Source organism: Schistocerca piceifrons, chromosome 5, assembly GCF_021461385.2.
Source record: "Schistocerca piceifrons isolate TAMUIC-IGC-003096 chromosome 5, iqSchPice1.1, whole genome shotgun sequence".
Taxonomy (NCBI): Eukaryota; Metazoa; Arthropoda; class Insecta; order Orthoptera; family Acrididae; genus Schistocerca; species Schistocerca piceifrons.
The window spans coordinates 72,680,654-72,703,452 of record NC_060142.1 but is presented as its reverse complement, the minus strand read 5'-3'; the positions used below and the strand labels follow the sequence as shown (position 1 = coordinate 72,703,452).

Genomic DNA, 22,799 nt, shown 5'->3' with positions numbered 1-22,799 from the left:
CTCTCTCTCTTCGCTTGTTCATCACTTTTATCAGTAGTTTTCTTCACCTAACATTGTAGTCCGCATCGGCACTCACTTGCTCACTTTGTGTATTCTTTTAGCCTTATATTCTTACGTTTTTAATCTTTGAGTGTAATCTATGTTATATTTGTTCATACCTTCTTCGTTTCTGTTTCAGTATCCTTAATGACAGTTGACCATTTTTTGTATAGTTGAGAGACGTTAAGAAATATCTGAACAACTAGCTTGGTACAAGATATTTACGTCAGTCAATCAGTGGGTGTAGGAATTTACACTTACATCTTCAGTTCCTAAAATTACAGAATATTTCTTTCTTCATGCCCTTATAACATTGAAGCGTTATAATTTGTGTTTTTCGTATGGAAATGTAGTCGTGAAATGGTTACAGATCTTTCGAAAGAACAAGCTTTGCGCAAATAGAGGCTGTCCTTGATGTTGTGTGGACTGCCTGTTCAGTCTTCAGTATTCTGCTAATCCCCTGGAAGGCTGAAAGCCGATTCACAACGCAATATAAAATAAACATTTTGCAACATCAGTGCTGTGTATTCCAATTTTTAATGTGTTTATGTTCCTTCTAAGTGTGAACGGATACATTTCATAATTAGAAAAAGAAACGTAATTCATGATTAATCTGTGTCTGCGTTTGAGTTATTTATACTGAAGAGCCAAAGAAACTGGTTCACCTGCCTAATATCGTGTAGCGCCCCTGCGTGCACGCAGAAGTGCTGCAACTCGTGGCATCGACTCGACTAATGCCTCAATTAGTGCTGGAGAAAATTGACATCATAAATCCTGCAGGGCTGTCCATAAATCAGTGACAGTACGAGGGGATGGAATCTCTTCTGAACAGCACATTGCAAGACATCCCAGATATGCCCAATAATGTTCATGTCTTGGGAGCTAGGTGGCCAGCGGAAGTGTTTAAACGCAGAAGAGTGTTCCTGGAGCCATTCTGTAGCAATTCTGGATGTGTGGGGTGTCGCATTGCCCTGCTGGAATTGTCCAAGTGCATCGGAATGCACAATGGACATGAATGAATGCAGGAGATCAGGCAGGATGCTTACGTACGTGTCACCAGACAAAGTTGTGTCTAGACGTGTCAGGGGTCCCATATCACTCGAACTGCACAGGCCCCACTCCATGCTTGAACAGGAACAGTCTCCTGCTGACATGCAGGGACTATGGATTCTTGAGTTGTCATGAGTTGTCTCCATACACTTCGACGTACATCAGCTCGATACAATTTGAAACGAGACTCGTCCGATCAGACGACATGTTTCCAGTCATCTATAGTCCAATGTCGGTGTTGACGTGCTCAGTCGAGGCGCAAAGCTATGTGTCGTGCAGTCATCAAGGGTACATGAGTGCGCCTTCGGCTCTGATAGCTCATATCGATGATGTTTCGTTGAATAGTTCGCACGCTAACACTTGTCGATGTCCCAGCATTGAAATCTGCTGCAATTTGTGGAAAGGTTGCCCTTCTGTCACATTGAACGACTCTCTTCAGTCGTCGTTTGTCCCGTTCTTGCAGCATCTTTATCCGCCCACACCGATGTCGGGAATTTGATGTTTTACCGGGTTCCTGATATTCACGGTACACTCTTGGAATGGTCGTACGGGAAAATCCCCAATTCATCCCTACCTCGGAGGTGCTGTGTTCCATCGCTCGTGCTCCGACTGTAACACCACGTTCAAAGTCACTTAAATCTGGATGGCCTGCCATTGTAGCAGCAGTAACCGATCTAACAACCGTGCCAGACACTTGTTGCCTTACACTTTGCGATCAAAAGTATCCGGACACCTGACTGAAACTCGCTTACAAGTTCGGTAATGCTGGAATTCAATATGGTGTTGGCCCACCCTTAGCCTTGATGACAGCTTTCACTCTCGCAGGAATACGTTCAATCAGGTGTTGGAACGTTTCTTGGGGAATAACAGTCCATTCTTCACGGAGTGCTGCACTGAGGAGAGGTATCGATGTCGGTCGGTGAGGCCTGGCACGACGTCAGCGTTCCAAAACATCCCAAAGGCGTTTTATAGGATTCAGATCAGGACTCCGTGCAAGCCAATCCATTACAGGGATGTTATTGTCGTGTAACCACTCTGCCACAGGCCGTGCATTATGAACAGGTGCACAATCGTGTTGAAAGTTGCAATCGCTATCGCCGAATTGCTCTTCAACAGTGGGAAGCAAGAAGGTGCTTAAAACATCAATGTAGGCCTGCGCTGTCATAGTGCCACCCAAAACAACAAGGGGTGCAAGCATCTTCCATGAAAACACGACCACACCATGCACCACTGCTTCCGAATTTTACTGTTGGCACTACAAACGCTGGCAGATGACCCACACCCTGCCATCGGATCGCCACATTGTGTACCGTGATTTGTCACTCCACACAATGTTTTTTCACTGTTCAGTAATTCAATGTTTGTGCTCCTTACACCAAGCGAAGCGTCGTTTGGTTATTTACCGGCGTGATGTGTGGCTTACGAGCAACTGCTCGATCATGAAATCTAAATTTTCTGCCCTCCCGCCTAACTGTTGTAATACTTGCAGTGGATCCTGATGCAGTTTGGATTTGCTCTGTGATGGTCTGGATAGATGTCTGCCTGTTACCCTTTTGAACTGTCGGCGGTCTCTGTCAGTGAACAGACGAGGTCGGCCTGTACGATTTTGTGCTGTACGTGTCCCTTCACGTTTCCACTTCATTATCACATCGGAAACAGTGGACCTAGGGATATTTAGGAGTGTGGAAGTCTCGATTATAGACGTATGACACGAGTGATACCCACCTGACCACGTTCGCAGTCCGTGAGTTCCGCGGTGGGCCCCATTCTGCTCTCACCCGATGTCTAATGACTACTGAGGTCGCTGATATGGAGTACCTGGCAGTAGGTGGCAGCACAAAGCACTTAATATGGAAAACGTATGTTTTTGGGGGTGTCCGGATACTTTTGATTACATAGTGTGTATAGGCGTTGCCGACCGCAGCGCCGTATTTTGCCTGTTTACTTATGTCTGTATTTGAATACGCATGCCTACACCAGTTTCTTTGGCCCTTCGATGGTTATTGTCACCATTCTGCTGTGGGAAGGGATTGACGTAGTCCATGTTATATTAGGTCCTGGAAGGAAAATATAAGGGTTGTGGAGATCAACGTGTCAGTGACGAACTGTACAGCTGAACAGAGAATACTCACCTATGCATATGCGCGGCCCCTCCCCAAACGGCAGGTAGACATAGGGGTGCCTGCGGGCTTTCTGCTCCTCGGTGAACCTCTCGGGGTCGAAGCGCTCGGGGTCCGGGAAGTACTCGGGATCCCGGTGCAGCCCCAGCGTCGACACCAGCACGGTGGAGCCCTTCTCCAGGACGAGATCGCTGCCCGGCACCTGGTAGTCCTTGTTGCACTCCCGGTTCAAGAAAGCCAGTGGCGGGTACTTTCTCAGTGTTTCTGGAAGTGAATGAAACATCAGTTAACTTTCTCGGCTAAGAATCACAGCTGACAAACATGGTAACAAAATACGCGAAATTCTCAAATCAGTCGAATACAAGTTACAACGCCATAAAGAAAGCAGCAAGATCCAGGCTCTAGCGTATACGAGCGCAACCAGGAAGCAACCAAAAGTAGCATTGGAATTGTGTTCGTACAGTGGCGGATAATTTTAATGACGCCTTCATTTATTACTAAGAGCTGTTTCCTCTCTCCATTGGCGCATGTGACAGTTACACTGGTAGCTGAAACATTATGACAACTGCCCGCCGCGACACCTGGTTGCATTGCGGGCACGTGGCATGGTAGCAAAAGTGCGTAAGCAGAGCAGACACGGGTTCATCGTCGCAAAGATATGGGCTTTAAATGGGGAAATCAAATGACTTAAGCGACTTTTACAAAGGGCAGATTATTATTACGGAGAGCCTGTGAACGAGCATCTCGAAAACGTCGAAGCTGGTCGAATGTTCACGTGCTACTGTCGTAAGCACCTATGGAAAGAGACAAAAGGGCAGTGAAGTTACCACTAGGCGATAAATCGTTGGAAGTCTATGACTCTTCACAGACCGTGGTGTTCGGATAAAAATGGTTCAAATGGCTCTAAGCACTATGGGACTTAACATCTGAGGTCATCAGTCTCCTAGACATAGAACTACTTAAACATAAGGAACCTAAGAGTATCACACACATCCATGCCCGAGGCAGGATTCGAACCTCCGACCGTAGCAGCAGCGCGGTTCCGCACTGAAGAGCCGGCCGGTGTGGCCGTGCGGTTCTAAGCGCTTCAGTTTGGAACCGCGTGACAGCTACGGTCGCAGGTTCGAATCCTGCCTCGGGCATGGATGTGTGTGATGTCCTTAGGTTAGTTAGGTTTAAGTGGTTCTAAGTTCTAGGGGACTGATGACCTCAGTAGTTAAGTCCCATAGTGCTCAGAGCCATTTGAACCATTTTGAACCGGACTGAAGCGCCTAGAACCACTCGGCCACAGCAGCAAGCGGGGTTCGGATACTCGTCATCTCTGTAAAGTAGGATATATGGCTATGTGTGCGATCCCTGCCGAAAGAGCACAATGCTGGTGCACGCACAGGTGTTTCGGACCACGCCGTTCATCATACATTGTTGTACATGGAGATTCGCAGCAGGCCACGCCTATGTGTTCACATGTTGACCCAACGAAATCGTCAGTTACGATGGTAGTGGGCACAGGACCATCGGAATTCGACCGTCGATCAATGGAAACGTGTCGGATCTTCAGGTGAATTACAATTTTGCTACACAAGGTCGCTAGTTGTCTCCACAAACACCACCATCGAGGTGGCTCGAAACGTGCAGCGCACAACCGGCGTAGGTTGGTGGAGCAGTATTACGCGATGGGAGACATTCCCCTGCACTTGCATGGGACCTGTGGAGTAATCGAAGACACGCTGACAGCTGCTAACCGCCTGCATCCCTTCATGCTTGATGTGTTCCCCGACGGCGATGTCGTCTTTCAGCAGTACGATTGTCGTTGTCTAGGAGCCAGAACCGTGTTACTGTGGTTTGATGAGCTCCTGTTGATGTCTCGGCGACCAAATTCGCCTGGTTTAAATCATATGGAACTCACGTGGGTCACTATCGGGCGCCATCACCGGGTACGCAAATCAGTGGCGCGTTATTTACACGAAGTGTATGATTTGTGCCTAGACATCTAATGATATATACCTCCACAAACTTCAAACTTACCAACAAACTGTCGGATCCCTGGTACGCAGGATCAGTGATGCATTTCGTTCCAAAGACGGACAAACAAGCTATTAAGAAAGTGCATTTTGACTTTATCAATATTTAATGGTGATTGATCAAGCTGCAAAGTCATTCATTGGAGACCACTAAGGCTTCTTTTTAATAGGCAATGAACAAATATTTTGGGATAATTTCCTTACGTTGCTTGGATAACTACCTATCATTACTTTAAACAAGTCAAATATGAACGGTTCTAGAAAAATAGCCAAATCTAATCCAACTAAGGTTATTCGTACACGTGACTGGAAAGCAGAAGCTGTTCCTTTCCAACCCATGGCAAGTTGTGTGTACGCATCATGCATGATAAACACTGTAATATGTAATGGGTGGAAACTATTTTATCATAATATTCGGCTCAGAACCGTAGTTTGTCTTCTAATAAATGTGGTGATCAGTTGGAAAACTAAATTTTTTTGAAAAGCCCATTTTCGTTTAATATGAGAAAATCACACTAATTGGGGGGTAATGAAAGCATGGTGGATTAGGAACAGGCAATGAAGTGACTGACATCACGAAAAACAGCAGCCCACCGGCACCTGCACAGGTGGGCAGCCTCTAGTGTAGACTCCATGAAAGTTACGATACCGGGCTACCCACGGGGCTGTCAACTACTGTGCATTTAAACTGAGGCCTACCCTGTGGCCGAGCTGAGGCCAAGGAAGGCCCTCTGTCAGTGGGAGGCCGGCGATTTCTCGTGTTCGGATGAGTGCTTTAAGAAGACAACAATCTTACGGTTTCCTAAAGAAACATGGCTTGCAGAAAATATAAGAGCTTAGCATCGGGCACTGTTTTTTACTTTCAGAGGACCTCTGATGCGAGGCTAGTTACTGGCCGAAAACGCGTGACTGGAAAAAAAATATGTTTTTGACGTCACAGAGGCGCATCAGAAAGAGCAGCTTTTGAGAAGAAGAAGGGTGAATCGAAAAGTCATTGATATTTTATCGCAGCGCGTTTTTCTTGGCCTCGTTATTGTGCATGAAGGAAGCTCGACATTGGCCGTAAGAGTGTTGATACTTTGCGATTGCCGGCCATGTCCTGTTTGAGGGGAAGGAATAGCAGGCTGTACGGTTCAGCTAGAAATCTTGAAGTTTTCTGAGAGACGGGATGTGTGCGCATTTTGTAGTGTTCGTTCGGAGTCAAAGCCGTTCCCATTTGGCGCGCATGGTGGCGGACTAGCGGGGTCCAGGGTCCGTGCTGACGTGAGCTGGACTCTCGTCCTGTACTGCACAGCAACATGCAGTGCGCTTCAAGCGGACCGACACGTTATTAAGCTGGTGGTCGGATGTTTTGGCCGAAACTGCATAAAGTACTTGCATCGCTCGATAAGAACCAGAAGCTCGAAATGAGCTATTAGGGACAAAATAATAAACTAACATAATCAACAATGAATAATCCTAGATGAAATGGCTTTAGGAAGATGAGGAACGCAGCTGAAGGAAACTGTTTGGGCAGCCTCTAATCCCGACTGCTACTTGTCCTGCACAAGACAACCAGCACATCACGTATGCTATTCAGGGTGTTACAAAAAGGTACTGCCAAGCTTTCAGGAAACATTCCTCACACACAAAGAAAGAAAATATGTTATGTGGACATGCGTCCGGAAACGCTTACTTTCCATGTTAGAGCTCATTTTATTACTTCTCTTCAAATCACATTAATCATGGAATGGAAACACACAGCAACAGAATGTACCAGCGTGACTTCAAACACTTTGTTACAGGAAATGTTCAAAATGTCCTCCGTTAGCGAGGATACATGCATCCACCCTCCGTCGCATGGAACCCCTGGTGCGCTGATGCAGCCCTGGAGAATGGCGTATTGTATCACAGCCGTCCACAATACGAGCACGAAGAGTCTCTACATTTGGTACTGGGGTTGCGTAGACATGAGCTTTCAAATGCCCCCATAAATGAAAGTCAAGAGGGTTGAGGTCAGGAGAGCGTGGAGGCTATGGAATTGGTCCGCCTCTACCAATCCATCGGTCACCTAATCTGTTGTTGAGAAGCGTACTAACACTTCGACTGAAATGTGCAGGAGCTCCATCGTGCGTGAACCACATGTTGTGTCGTACTTGTAAAGGCACATGTTCCAGCAGCACAGGTAGAGTATCCCGTATGAAATCATGATAACGTGCTCCATTGAGCGTAGGTGGAAGAGCATGGGGCCTAATCAAGACATCACCAACAATGCCTGCCCAAACGTTCACAGAAAATCTGTGTTGATGACGTGATTGCATAATTGCGTGCGGATTCTCGTCAGCCCACACATGTTGATTGTGAAAATTTACAATTTGATCACGTTGGAATGAAGCCTCATCCGTAAAGAGAACATTTGCACTGAAATGAGGATTGACACATTGTTGGATGAACCATTCGCAGAAGTGTACCCGTGGAGCTGCTGATAGTGCCTGCACACGCTGTACATGGTACGGAAACAACTGGTTCTCCCGTAGCACTCTCCATACAGTGACGTGGTCAACGTTACCTTGTACAGCAGCAACTTCTCTGACGCTGACATTAGGGTTATCGTCAACTGCACGAAGATTTGCCTCGTCCATTGCAGGTGTCATCGTAGTTCTAGGTCTTCCCCAGTCGCGAGTCATAGGCTGGAATATTCCGTGCTCCCTGAGACGCCGATCAATTGCTTCGAACGTCTTCCTGTCGGGACACCTTCGTTCTGGAAATCTGTCTCGATACAAACGTACCCCGCCACGGCTATTGCCCCGTGCTAATCCATACATCAAATGGGCATCTGCCAACTCCGCATTTGTAAACATTGCACTGACTGCAAAACCACGTTGGTGATGAACACTAACTTGTTGACGCTACGTACTGATGTGCTTGATGCTAGTACTGTAGAGCAATGAGTCGCATGTCAACACAAGCACAGAAGTCAACATTACCTTCCTTCAATTGGGCCAACTGGCGGTGAATTGAGGAAGTACAGTACATACTGACGAAACTAAAATGAGCTCTAACATGGAAATTAAGCGTTTCCGGACACGTGTCCACATAACATCTTTTCTTTATTTGTGTGTGAGGAATGTTTCCTGAAAGTTTGGCCGTACCTTTTTGTAACACCCTGTACAATCCGAGAGGTCTCTTCTTCATGCAGCCCCACGAAGCAAAGTGTAATGGCCGGCGAGTTATGGTAGGGACTTCTTCGAAACTGACCACTGGTTTATTGGACAGTACACGCTCCTGACAAGTTGCCCATTGAACATGTCTGGAATATGCCTGGTCAGAAAAATTCTTTTTTGCAGTGTTTACTTGATGTCCTTTTTTCTTGTTTTGGCCCATGCTACCACCTCCCAAAATACAGAAAGCAAAGAGATTTGTTTCGCAGTAGCGAAGATGAAGAAGCACTCATAGGTCTTAAAGTACGTATTATAGAGCCCATTATTTACTGGATTTGTCTCTTTCGAATGTTCGTTTCTGTCGTATCCCTGAATACTGACCACTGTTCCTGAGACGCCCTGTATAACTAACTTTTCAAAATTGTTATAAACTTCAGTGTTTTCGTGAGGTGTAACGTGTTTCCCTATGGGCTACAGGTGTACAGTTTGTGGTATTGGTTTTTATCCAGGTACGGACTGAAAACGGCAAAGTGAATGAAATAAACACGACATTCTGCAGACGTGGTGGAGCAACGGTTATGTCGTTCTAGCAACACGGGACAGATGTGGATCCGGAAATAGGTGAAGTTGTTCCCATTGACTCTGTTTATCTACTGTTTTACATCTGTTGCTTCGAGGGCTCATAACTGCGCTGTCGTCTGCCCTGATTTAAACAACAACTACAACAACAACAATAACAACAGTTTGCTGAACTTACCTGACACAACTTTATCGAGGTATGTCATCTTAGCAATCGATTCGTAAGTGATGTCCCCTTCCTCTTTGAGCACTGAGTCTATTTCTTCTTGCAGTTTGTTCTGCAGGCTGATATTGTGAGCCAACTCAAAGAGAGTGAAACTTATTGTCGACGAAGAAGTTTCGAATCCAGCTGCGAAGAAGATGAACGCCTGTGCCGCCACTTCGTCCATTGTCAGTTCTGTAAGCAACATGGAAACATACGGTAAGCAGACCAGAGAAAAGTGGCTCAATAAAATATCATATCAGGAACAACACGTAAGCAAAATATGAAAAACTACGAAAGGGTACCATTTCATAACAGGACTAGCAACTCTTATCATAATGATATACTATCTCTTCATATAGACGCTTTTCTAAATAAAACATTTGCTGGGTTTTCGACCACTTCCAACTCTGCACCCTTAATATGCAGTTATACTGCTAATCCATCCTTCCTACCAGAGTCTAGATTCTGTACAAATATAATTTTTCTTTCATCTTCTATCCATTGCTTGACTGGTGCGTCTCACATGTTATTGATAACTGATTTAAAGTTATTACTATTTGAATTCCATACTCGTCAGTTAATAAAATACATGGCTCGTTCCATAAGTAATGCGACGAAATTCATAAAAAAATAATTTATTGAATATATTCGGCCGCGCGGGATTAGCCATGCCGTCTAAGGCGCTGCAGTCATGGACTGTGCGGCTGATCCCGGCGTAGATTCGAGTCCTCCCTCGGGCATGGGTGTGTGTGTTTGTCGTTAGGATAATTTAGGTTAAGTAGTGTGTAAGCTTAGGGACTGATGACCTTAGCAGTTAAGTCCCATAAGATTTCACACACATTTCAAAATTTTTTTTAATATATTCGAACAAATAATCAAAAATTTTCAAAATAACATCATCTTGCGACGATACACTTCTGGAGGCGGTGTTTCCATGCCTGGAAGGCATCCTGGAATGCCTTTTCCGGAATGTCCTTTAGAGCTGATGTAACATGTGCCTGGATGCTTTCAATCGTGTCCCAATGTTTTCCTTTCATGACTCCTTTTAACCGAGGAAACAAAAAAACGTCAGCGGGAGCCAGGTCAGGACTGTAGGTAGGCTGGGGAACCAATGGGGTCTTGGTCCTGGCCAGGAAGTCGTTCACAATGAAGGCGCTGTGCCTCGGGGCGTTGTCGTGGTGAACTTTCCTCGTGTCCTTGATGTCACTTCGGCAGCGCGAGACCCTCCTTTTCAGTCTTTTGAGTTACTTCCAAGTAGAAAGCTGAGTTCACTGTAGTCCCGGTAGGTACGAATTCATGGTGGACAAAGCCTCTGACGTCAAAGAAGACAATGAGCATGGTTATGATCCTGGACTTGCTCATGCGTGCCTTCTTGGGATGGAGCGACGATGGGGCGTGCCACCCTGAACTCTGCCTTTTTGTCTCAGGGTCGTACTCAAAAATCCACGACTCATCACCAGTGATAACTGAGTTTAAATAATATGGATCATTTTCACAAATTTCCAACATTTCTCGGCACCAAAGCACTCGCATATGCTTGTGTTCAGCGATCAACGCTTTTGGGACGAGTTCGGCACACACCTTTCTCATATTCAAATCTTCAGTCACAATGCGGAAAACGGTTGTTTTTGACATGTTTAGAGTCTTTGCTATCAATTGAAGGCTCAGTCATCCGTCAGAGATCAAACAATCGCGCGCACGCGTCACGTTTTCGTCGACTCGTGCGGTTGGTGGCCGTCCACTGCGAGGTTTGTAGGTGATCTCCTCTCGGCTCTCCATGAACGACTTGTGCCACCGGAAAACTTGTGATTTGGACAAGCAATCAGTCTCAAAAGTATGCTGCAGTAATGAAAACGTTTCGGTGGCGGACTTCCCAGGTTTATCACAAAATTTGATAGCGTACCATTGCTCTACAGAATTATCCATTGTGCCGTGTTACATAAACTCAAAACGGGGTTGACGGAAACGCACATGCTGACTCTGTGGCAGCTCGCAGCCGAATGAAACAAAGAGCGTTTTGAAGCTGATACCCCCCTCCACTTTGCCCTGCCGGTTACTACACGCTGTGGTGTGCCGATGTGTCAGAAAAAATTGGTCGAATTACTTATGGAACGCACTCTGTATTTAATCAGTGATTGCCAGAATTGAACCATCTACTTTTGTACTAATTCCTTCTCTTTCCTAATGATATTTGCGTGTAACATTCCCTGTAGTTTAGCTGGGTACGTGATGAGCTAGGTTCCGCATAGAAGCCCAGGCCAGTGAGTTGGTGTCCGGCAGAACCCCTCTGGGAATTGTGGATCGCGTTTCGGAGGAAAGAGGCAGGGTATGAGGTGAAGTGATTACCTCTGGCAGGTGGTGCACGATGGACCAGCCATAGACACCAGGGAATCACGTCTTGCAGTTTTATGTGTAATGCGCCCTGCGCAGTATGGGGTCCAGGTCCACATTCGTATAAAACAGGATGACGAACACCTGCACTCAAGCATAATCTTTGTTTCCAACATACACTCATGAACCAAAACATAATGACCACAGCCTACCGCGAGGTTTAATGCCTCCTGGTAGTGTTGCGAGAACGTGATGCAGTAAGGAAAGAGTGTAAGCGGAAGATAGGCGACCGGGCAGTCATTATAGCGAAGATACGGGCCGCAAATGCGGAAATCCATTCATATTAACTGTTTCAACAAAGGGCACATTGTTGTGGCCCAGCGACAGGAAACAAGAATCTCTGAAACGGCGGATCTAGTCGCCTTTTGGCGTACTACTGTCGTGAGAACCTATGGAAAGCGGATCAATGTTGGTGAAATATCCAGTGGGCCGTATGGAATTGCACGACCACATCTCAGCACAAAACGTACGAGGTCGGAGAATCGCCCAGTATGTAATCCAGGATAGGCAGCGACATGTGACAGATCTGAGGAAAGAGTACAACGATGGTGCAAGCACAAGCGTTTCGGAGCACACTGTTCAAGGGCCATTGTTGAACATGGAACTCCACATCACCGGATCCCTACGTGTTCCTGCGCTGACTCAACTGGTGTTGATAAGCGTTGTTCATGAAGATAGGTAGGAATTGTAATATCTAGGGAACATAAATAGTGTTATGTGTGAAATATGTTACATCTACATCTACATTTATACTCCGTAAGCCACCCAACGGTGTGTGGCGGAGGGCACTTTACGTGCCACTGTCATTACCTCCCTTTCCTGTTCCAGTCGCGTATGGTTCGCGGGAAGAACGACTGTCTGAATGCCTCCGTGCGAGCTCTAATCTCTCTAATTTTACATTCGTGATCTCCTCGGGAGGTATAAGTAGGGGGAAGCAATATATTCGATACCTCATCCAGAAACGCACCCTCTCGAAACCTGGCGAGCAAGCTACACCGCGATGCAGAGCGCCTCTCTTGCAGAGTCTGCCACTTGAGTTTATTAAACATCTCCGTAACGCTATTACGGTTACCAAATAACCCTGTGACGAAACGCGCCGCTCTTCTTTGGATCTTCTCTATCTCCTCCGTCAAGCCGATCTGGTACGGATCCCACACTGATGGGCAATACTCAAGTATAGGTCGAACGAGTGTTTTGTAAGCCACCTCCTTTGTTGATGGACTACATTTTCTAAGCACTCTCCCAATGAATCTCAACCTGGTACCCGCCTTACCAACAATTAATTTTATATGATCATTCCACTTCAAATCGTTCCGCACGCATACTCCCAGATATTTTACAGAAGTAACTGCTACCAGTGTTTGTTCCGCTATCATATAATCATACAATAAAGGATCTTTCTTTCTATGTATTCGCAATACATTACATTTGTCTATGTTAAGGGACAGTTGCCACTCCCTACACCAAGTGCCTATCCGCTGCAGATCTTCCTGCATTTCGCTACAATTTTCTAATGCTGCAACTTCTCTGTATACTACAGCATCATCCGCGAAAAGCCGCATGGAACTTCCGACACTATCTACTAGGTCATTTATATATATTGTGAAAAGCAATGGTCCCATAACACTCCCCTGTGGCACGCCAGAGGTTACTTTAACGTCTGTAGACGTCTCTCCATTGCTAACAACATGCTGTGTTCTGTTTGCTAAAAACTCTTCAATCCAGCCACACAGCTGGTCTGATATTCCGTAGGCTCTTACTTTGTTTATCTGGCGACAGTGCGGAACTGTATCGAACGCCTTCCGAAAGTCAAGAAAAATAGCATCTACCTGAGAGCCTATATCTAATAGTTAGTGGCTATTACTTACTATAGCACAGTGTAGCTGTATTAGGAAACAGGTGGGGTAATCATGTGTGTGTCCACAGATGCTGTACATTTCCTAAAACGAAGAATTTACCTGCATCGGCGGCTCCCTTAATTTCGACGTAAACACTTTATTTCGTTATTATCAAATAACTGTTTTCAAACTCTTGGGCATTATCACGCTTCATGGCAAGAAGCATTGTTTTCAGAATGAATTTTCACTCTACAACGCAGTTAACGCTAATATGAAACTTCCTGGCAGACTAAATCTGTGTATCAGGCTGGCAACTGGAACCTGGGACCTTTACCTTTTGTGGGAGAATGTTCTATCGTCTGCGATACCCAGACAGAATTCACGACCTCCCATCACAGATTTACTTCCGTCATTTCTCCGGAATCTTCTTTCGTGCAGCAGTGCTGGTACCTCAAGGTATGCAGGAAAATGTATTTGGAATTTGGGAGGTCAGAAAGAGCTACTGGCGGTAGTAGTTCTGAGTAGGGGGTAGGGGGGGGGGAGGTAAGGATGTTAGGGTGGACGTGACCCTCGCGTGCTTAACTCAGACGGTAGATCACTCTGCCACAAAAAAAGAAAAAGGTTTTTGGTTCGTGTCTCAGTCTGGGATTCAGTTTTAATCTGCAAGAAAGTTACAAGTCAGCACATACTTCGTAGCAAAGTGGAAATTGATTCTAGATTAACGCCTAGCAGTGACTGAGCCATTTCTCGGCAGTATCCTTTTTTTCCAGGAGTGCTAGTCCTGCTAGGTGTGAAGGAGAACTTGTGTGGAGTTAGGATGGTAGAGGACCCACACAGCAGTGTGTGAGAAAGCAACATACGACGGAGCGGTTAGTAATAGTTCCGGACAACCACTGCACATACGGTCACAGCTGTCTCAGATATGAAGTTCACATGTTGGCTGGAAAATAAGCAGCCAATATGCCTGTTTTGTCACCGGATCAGCAAACATAACACAATAAGATGTACCAGTGTAACTATTGAACTGGAAACACACACGGCATGATGAAATTGACACAGGTCCTCCTCCTTTTTAAGACACTGATGACGCGTGTATGTTTCCGGTTCAGTAGATTAGTGAGCAAAGACATAGCATTCCATCTCAAATAGGATCGTGCTTAGTTATGCATGTTTGTGCTGAAATCGATCTCCGAGTTTTAACTATAATTATTAATAATATTGTTAAGTGTGTGCACATTTTCTCATATAACTGAAAACTCACTGCTGACGTCGGCGGTGCCATTCAGTTCACCAGCGTCCCCCTTGTCAACGTCAACGTATCCTTTGTTTTTCAGCTGAATGAGAAGTTCCAAAAAGTCTTTTCTGCTTACGTTTTTCTCCTCTCTATAATTTACCGTCTCCCGAACCATCCGTCTGAAATAGTGACTAATAGCTGCCGCTCCACCTTTGAACCTACAAGAGAAAAATAATTATTAATTAAAATAGTGATGATTTTGGAGACAGATTCACCTTTTGCAAGGCGAAACTATGGATGAAGCTATTTAGCTATTCTGTCTTAAGCTGAAATAATATATTATGTGACACAAAAACAAAAGCAATTAGTCAAATTTTGTACATTGTCTGCCGAAGAGTGAAAGACCCAGAGGACATCAGATGTCTATGAAACATCGGTCTTGTACTCACCATCGGTGTGGAGGTCAGTTATTAGAACTGCAATTCTCTGTGACATGTAGAACGGCCATCGGACTGAATTAGTGTGGTTTGTGTTTAGTGTTTATACCAGACCCTGCAGAGTATACGGAGGGCGTGAGCAGCGTCAGGTACTGAGTGATCATAGCGCAGGACGCGGAGGTGCCACGTGGTCGTTTGAGACGGCGTAATCGGCATGTGAAAGACTTTGAAAGTGGACTCATTGTTATTTATTTATTTATTGTTCCGTGGGACCAAATTAAGGAGAAGTCTCCATGGTCATGGAACGAGTCAATACATGAAATTATAACACGATAGTAGAAACAGATAAAATGAAATATAAAAAAACATATTCAGGCGACCAGTCGTAAGTTTACATAAAGAAAATCAACAATGTAACACTAGAATTTGCTTAATTTTTTAGCTCTTCCAGGAGCTCCTCGACAGGATAGGAGTGAGCCATGAGGAAACTCTTCAGTTAGACTTAAAAGAGTGTGGGCTACTGCTAAGATTTTTGAGTTCCTGTGGTAGCTTATTGAAAGTGGATGCAGCAGAACACTGCACTCCTTTCTGCACAAGAGTCAAGGAAGTGCATTCCACATGCAGATTTGATTTCTGCCTAGTATTAACTGAGTGAAAGCTGCTAACTCTTGGGAATAAGCTAATATTGCTAACAACAAACGACATTAAAGAAAATATATACTGTGAGGGCAATGTCAGAATTCCCAGACTATTGAATAGGGGTCGACAAGAGGTTCTCGAACTTACACCACATACAGCTCGAACAGCCCGTTTTTGAGCCAAAAACACCCTTTTTGAATCAGAAGAATTACCCTAAAAAATAATACCATATGACATAAGCGTATGAAAATATGAGATGTAGACTACTTTTCGTGTTGAACTGTCACTTATTTCAGATACTGTTCTAATGGTAAATAAAGCAGCATTTAGTTTCTGAACAAGATCCTGAACATGGGCTTTCCACAACAGCTTACTACCTATCCGAACGCCTAGGAACTTGAACAGTTCCGTCTCGCTTATAATATGCCCATTCTGTCTGATCAAAATATCAGTTCTTGTTGAATGTGAGTTAGAAACTGTAAAAACTGAGTCTTACTGTGATTTAGCATCAAATTATTCTCCACAAGCCACGAACTTATTTCATGAACTACGTTAGTTGATAATGTTTCAATATTACACACAAGATCCTTCGCTACCCAGCTGGTGTCATCAGCAAACAGAAGTATTTTTTAATCACCTATAATACTAGAAGGCATATCATTTATATAAATAAGAAAGAGCAGTGGCCCCAGCACCGACCCTTGGGGAACGCCCCACTTAACAGTGCTCCATTGGGACTGAACATCACTGCCACTCTCAATATTGCGGAGAATTACTTTCTGCTTTCTGTTCTTAAAGAGGCGAACCTATTGTAACTACTCCCCTTACTCCATAATGGTCCAACTTCTGCAGTAATATCTTGCGGTCAACACAGTCAAAAGCCTTCGTTAAATGAAAGAAAACACCTAGCGTTCGCAACCTTTTATTTAATCCATCCAAAACCTCACAGAGAAAAGAGAATATAGCATTTTCAGTTGTTAAACCATTTCTAAAACCAAACTGTACATTTGACAGCAAATTATTTGAATTTAAGTGCTCCAGTAACCTTGTATATACAACCTTCTCGATAACTTTAGCAAACACTGATGGCATAGAAATAGGTCTATAATTGTCAACATTATCCCTGTCTCCCTTTTTATAAAGTGGCTTCACTACCGAGTACTTTAATCGTGGGTTTCCGTTTGGCTGGTCTATCGAATCGTGCAGTATCCATATTTGTGGTACATTCCAGTGTGATAGTGGCCTGATGTTCGACTGCATGCTAAAGCGAGACCAATCGTACTCCTCATCAAGTTTCTAATGGACCACGTCTCACCATCACAATGGAGGACCGCTGTATTGTGCACCTAAACAACGTAATCCTTCACATCTGCGCCTGCCACCTGAGAACAAGTAAAGGACTGCCAGCGACATTCTTTGCCATCCCGTACCGTTTGTAGTAGACCAGCAGCATACGGCCCAGGGAATTACGGTTCTACGCATAGGCTGCCGTTAACACTATCGGGTGCGTTAGGAGTAGTGCCGTGATAGGGAAATGTGGACGGCTGGTGGATGACGTCGAACGGTGTTCAGCGATGAACCTTCGTTCTGCACTGCTGAGGATGACCATTGCCGGCGAATATGGTGACGAGAGGTCTCATAGTTCCAACGATTTCGAGAGACACAGCGTTGTTTCCTCTGGCGTCGTGGTGTGGGCAGCCATCGGCTATGGTATCAGAGCATGGCTTGTAGTGACTGTGGGACTTTTGACGGCACAACAGTATGTCACAGACGTTCTCCGTCCTCGCGTGTCAACTCTAATACGACAGTATCCCGCTGGCATTTTTCAACAAGGCAATGCTCGTCAATACATGGCGTGAGTCTCTGTGAACTATCAGCAAGGTGCTGAGGCACTGTTGTAGCAAGCAAGATCCCCAGATTTTTCCCCTATATAACTTACGTGGAACCAGATCGGACGATAAATGACAAGTAGTTCACTTTGAGAAGATTTATCAGCCCACGGTTTGTAAACATTGCTTCATCTGTAAACAACTTCTTGCATCGAAGCTCCGCATTTCCTTGTGGTTTTTGTGAATTCCATTTGGAGAATAATAATTTTGAAAGTCACTGCTACTGAATCGTTGATGGAGCAATATGTGGAAAGGGTGAAATGCGTTGAGGTCTAGTATGGCAAAACATTCCTTTTCTTGATGCCACTCTCACTTTTAAGTTGCCTCTTAGTGACATATACGAGGGTAATCCCAAAAGTAAGGTCTCCTATTTCTTATGAGTACATAGACCCGTTTATTTCTACAATGGTTTACATTAGTTTATACCTTGAACATTTAGCTATTATTAGACATAATCACCATTTCTGTCGATGCATTTTTGTAGCTGCTGTGGCAGTTTTTGTATGCCCATGTGATACCAGCTCGCCATAATATAATTGTTGTCTGGTACAGACTATCGACATACGCAAAGATGCACACTCTTTCACAGAGTTTCACACACAAGTTGCCTCGTAATTGTGACTTACTTAGTTTCGTAATCGAATAAAGATCTTTCACACAAATATGTCGAACGAAATATTGTAGAAGTTTTGCATCCTTATTATGCAGACATGGAAACTCTATCTCACCAAAGCAATGTAGACGCTGGTTTAATGTAAAATAATTGCCACTAGAACAGGAATTACCTTGCGGGTCAATCAGTTATGCACATGCACAGTTCGCATTAAATTGAAAGGGCAAACGGTGTCAATTCAGAAAGAAGTTACCTTGCAGTGTTTTACTGTGGGCAGAGTGCAGTCAAGTCCACTTAAAATGCGAAGTGTGCACACCATTCCGGATGTTCTAATTTTCGTTCCTGCACTCCTTTTTCCTACATCAATTCAACGACACCGAGTCTTAAATCGAAAAATCGTTCCAGGTATTCCCCTTGAACTAACCGATATACTCTACAGTAATAGTCCATAATCGTGATTGACTTCCGTTGAAAATTGTTGCATCTGACAATGGAATAAATGGTGCGACCTCAGGAGTTTTACTCTTCGTACCGCCAATTTCTTCAAGTGCTCCTTGCCTGCAAAATTAGCACAAAGTACTTCTTGATGTACAGAACAGTGAATCCCGCCTGTCGATAGTTGTAATTTTTAGCTTTGTCATTATCATCTAAATATTGAAATTCTCTCTGCATGCTACTGAAGTGTCGTTTTATAGGAAATAAGCAGTACCCATCGGTTACGCGAACTGAGAATGCTCACGCCTCTCTACTGTCAGTCCCATTCATTATAAAGCATTGTGATGATGGATCGCTAGATTACCTCTTTTTGCACAAACAGCCCACTGGACTTGTGAACATTCTTATACCAGAAAGAAATAGCGAAGGATAAACAACGCTGACAAAACGATTCTGCCGAACTCACAGAGATGCACCGACCGAAAAGTGCTGCACCGCAATGCTAAATGAAAAGCAGCGCTACTTCGGGTACTTCCGAAAAGGACCGAGCAAAACCGAGTGACAGGCCGACCCTTGGCATACCCGCAGCCCGCACAAACTGCACGCGTGAAATTTAGCGTGCCGTGTCTGGCCCTGATTTAAACCAAGACTCACAAGACTCAGATCACCTGAACACTGTAACTTTCAGCCACTCTCTGACAGCTGTTACATTCAACTTTCTACAACTCGTCCTGACTAAGCACACACATACACACACACACAGAGACAGAAACAGAGATATGAAGAGAGCATAAATCAACAGACGTTAGTTTCCGGCATGTACACTACTGGCCATTAAAATTGCTACACCACGAAGATGACGTGCTACAGACGCGAAATTTAACCGACAGGAAGAAGATGCTGTGATATGCAAATGATGAGCTTTTCAGAGCATTCACACAAGGTTGGCGCCGGTGGCGACACCTAAAACGTGCTGACATGAGGAAAGTTTCCAACCGATTTCTCATACACAAACAGTAGTTGACTGGCGTTGCCTGGTGAAACGTTCTTGTCATACCTCGTGTAAGTAGGAGAAATGCGTACCATCACGTTTCCGACTTTGATAAAGGTCGGATTGTAGCCTATCGCGATTGCGGTTTATCGTATCGCGACATTGCTCCTCGCGTTGGTCAAGATCCAATGTCTGTTAGCAGAATATGGAATCGGTGGGTTCAGGAGGGTAATGCGGAACGGCGTGCTGGATCCCAACTGCCTCGTATCACTAGCAGTCGAGATGACAGGCATCTTATCCGCATGGCTGTAACGGATCGTGCAGCCACGTCTCGATCCTTGAGTCAACAGATGGGGACGTTTGCAAGACAACAACCATCTGCACGAACAGTTCGACGACGTTTGCAGTAGCATGGACTATCAACATTACAATTAAGACCTATAGTACCATGGTCCCATGTCGAATTAAAACTACTGAACTGAAGTGCAACCCCGGCATCATTTCACGACGTGGTTGGTTGGCAGCGGCAACTACGTTGGCACTGACCGTTGCACGCGGAATTGCACTGAGCACATAGCATCTCGTGCGCGTGCTCATACGGAGATTCAAGGCTGTATGTCATTGGCTGTCTGTATATCACGTGTTGGGGCCTGATAACCGTAATTGTAAGCAAACTAAGCATTATGTAGATGACGTCCCTATGTGTATTAACCATACGCAAATTGCATTAAATGGTAGGAAATTTGCTTGGTTTGGTGCACAAAGTTTAAGGATAATCTTTACGACTTTAAGCACATATGGTTATCGTGTGAAGTATCCCCACTAAACATGCCTAATAGTGAGCACCTTACTTGTCTCACTTATTTAAAACCTCAATCATTAACTACAATTTAATTAGGGTGTAACTGGATGTACAACGCCCCTGTCATCACAACTAGTACTGGCCGTCATAGGTCACGCATATTAATTAAAGTGTGGCGGAGGGCACAAGATCTCCATCATCACGCATACGTGCTATTGAGCGACACAGGTCAAGTGTACTAACATATAATCTACAATGTACTTTTGACTGGAATCTTCTTCCACAGGTAACATTGTAAGTAAGGCGACATGGCGCGTAACGTTATAGTATCATAGAAAGGAGAAGTATTTGAAGCAGCTAAGTTTTACTTACTGTGTTGCATAATTGTTAAATTCAACTATAATGGCGTTCAAACTCTCGTGAAAGAGTAGTGGGGCAAATTTAAATTTAAAGAGAAGCGTGAGGCTTGATGTCTGAACATGGTATGCGGCAACCTGTTACATCGACCACCACATTCCTCTCCAAGGTACATTGTAGATTATATGTTAGTACACTTGACCTATGTCGGTCAATAGCACATAAGCGTGATGACGGAGATCTTGTGCCCTCCGCCACACTCTATTTAATATGCGTGACCTATGACGGTCAGTACTAGTTAAGTGTGATGACAGGGGCGTTGTGCGCCCAGTTACACCCTAATTAAATTGTAGTTAATGATTGAGGTTTTAAATTAGTGAGACAAGTAAGGTGCTCGCTATTAGGCATGTTTAGTGGGGATACTTTACACGATAACCATATGTGCTTAAAGTCGTAAAGATTAACCTTAAACTTTGTACACCCAACCAAGCAAATTTCCTACCATTTAATGCAATTTGCGTATGGTTAACACACATAGGGACTTCATCTACATAATGCTTAGTTTGCTTACAATTACGGTTATCAGGCCCCAACACGTGATATACAGACAGCCAATGACATACAGCCTTGAATCTCCGTATGCGCACGCGCACGAGATGCTATGTGCTCAGTGCAATTCCGCGTGCAACGGTCAGTGCCAACGTAGTTGCCGCTGCCAACCAACCACGTCGTGAAATGATGCCGGGGTTGCACTTCAGTTCAGTAGTTTTAATTCGACATGGGACCATGGTACTATAGGTCTTAATTGTAATGTTGACTGTGCCTCACTCTGGCATGTTACAGTAATTTTATGCTTTTGGAGAAGGCTAGGTTAATTTAGCCGAAACCTGATAAAGACCAGAAAATTTGCGAAACTGAGGCTGATCCTTCAAAATATTAATTTCGGGGATGGTTTCCTAATCGTTTCGAGGACACTGCCAGTATTACATCTGTTTTCAAGCTGCTTTCGAGACCGTCTGCCGATCCAGCTGAAAGCGCCCCTATGCATGAAGATGTAACTGTTTGATCTGCAAGGTAATTCCTGTTTTACAGACAAATACCTTTAACACTAAAACTGCCTAGGGCGTCAACGTCGGTTTCCTCAGGTAGAGTTTCCACGTCTCCATAATGAGGCTCCAAAAGTGTTAACAATATTTCGACGAAAATTCGTGCATTTGATTTTTGATGATTTTAGAAGCAACATTTATAAAAATATATGTTACCATTTTAAAAAAATATTTTGTACACATTTGTGTACACTGTGTCTCAATCAACACTGAAATCATAGCAGACAAAACTAATTTATTTAAACATCACACATATATTTGAAATCATTTACAAACAAAAGACATGCAAAATTCACCTTAGTTTTGATTAAAAATGAAATGAGTCAGGAATTATGTTCATTATGTGGTTCTAATTGACATGAAATGAACGGAAACAATTTTTTTCCCTTTGACAAATAAAGGTGTACGTTACATTTTTCACATTTTATTCGTGAAAGCACCTTGCATCCCAGAAATTTGCACCTGATAGGCAGAGCACCACTTTCTTGAAGAGGCAAATGTTGTGTTCCATCATACTGAATCTCTTCAGGAGGCCTAGTTTCTCCTTGTCATCTTTGAACAGATGTATCTGGGGTGTGGTAGATCGTCGGCCTCGTTTTCTATTTGAGGTATCCATCCCACTTAACACTAGAACATCAGCCAGCTTCATATGCAAGTGTAGGAGATCCATTATTTTCTTCGTTCGTAGACCAACTGCATTGGCATTTTTCCTGTATTCGAGCCAGCTCTGTACCACAGCAAAATCTACAGCATGGAAAATTGCTCAAAGTGTCCATTTCTTTGACTTTATACAAATTCTGTACTATGACATCAATTGATCAAAAAGATCAACTCTGCCCATGCCATGGTTGTAGAATTTTACAATCTCTGGTCTATCGATAGTAACATAGTTACTTTCTTTTTTGTCCCAGCG

General features: G+C 44.2%; 1 protein-coding gene across 1 annotated transcript in view; it reads right to left on the bottom strand.

Moving 5' to 3' along the window:
- LOC124798743 (cytochrome P450 6k1-like) overlaps positions 1-22,799 on the bottom strand; it is a gene marked incomplete at its 5' end in the record, with an annotated part of 45,454 nt that overhangs the window by 7,608 nt on the left and 15,047 nt on the right. The window contains 3 exons of the mRNA XM_047262271.1: positions 3,222-3,473; positions 9,128-9,346; positions 14,645-14,835. Coding sequence (XP_047118227.1) covers positions 3,222-3,473; positions 9,128-9,346; positions 14,645-14,835 — 662 coding nt within the window. The remainder of the gene's footprint in view (positions 1-3,221; positions 3,474-9,127; positions 9,347-14,644; positions 14,836-22,799) is intronic.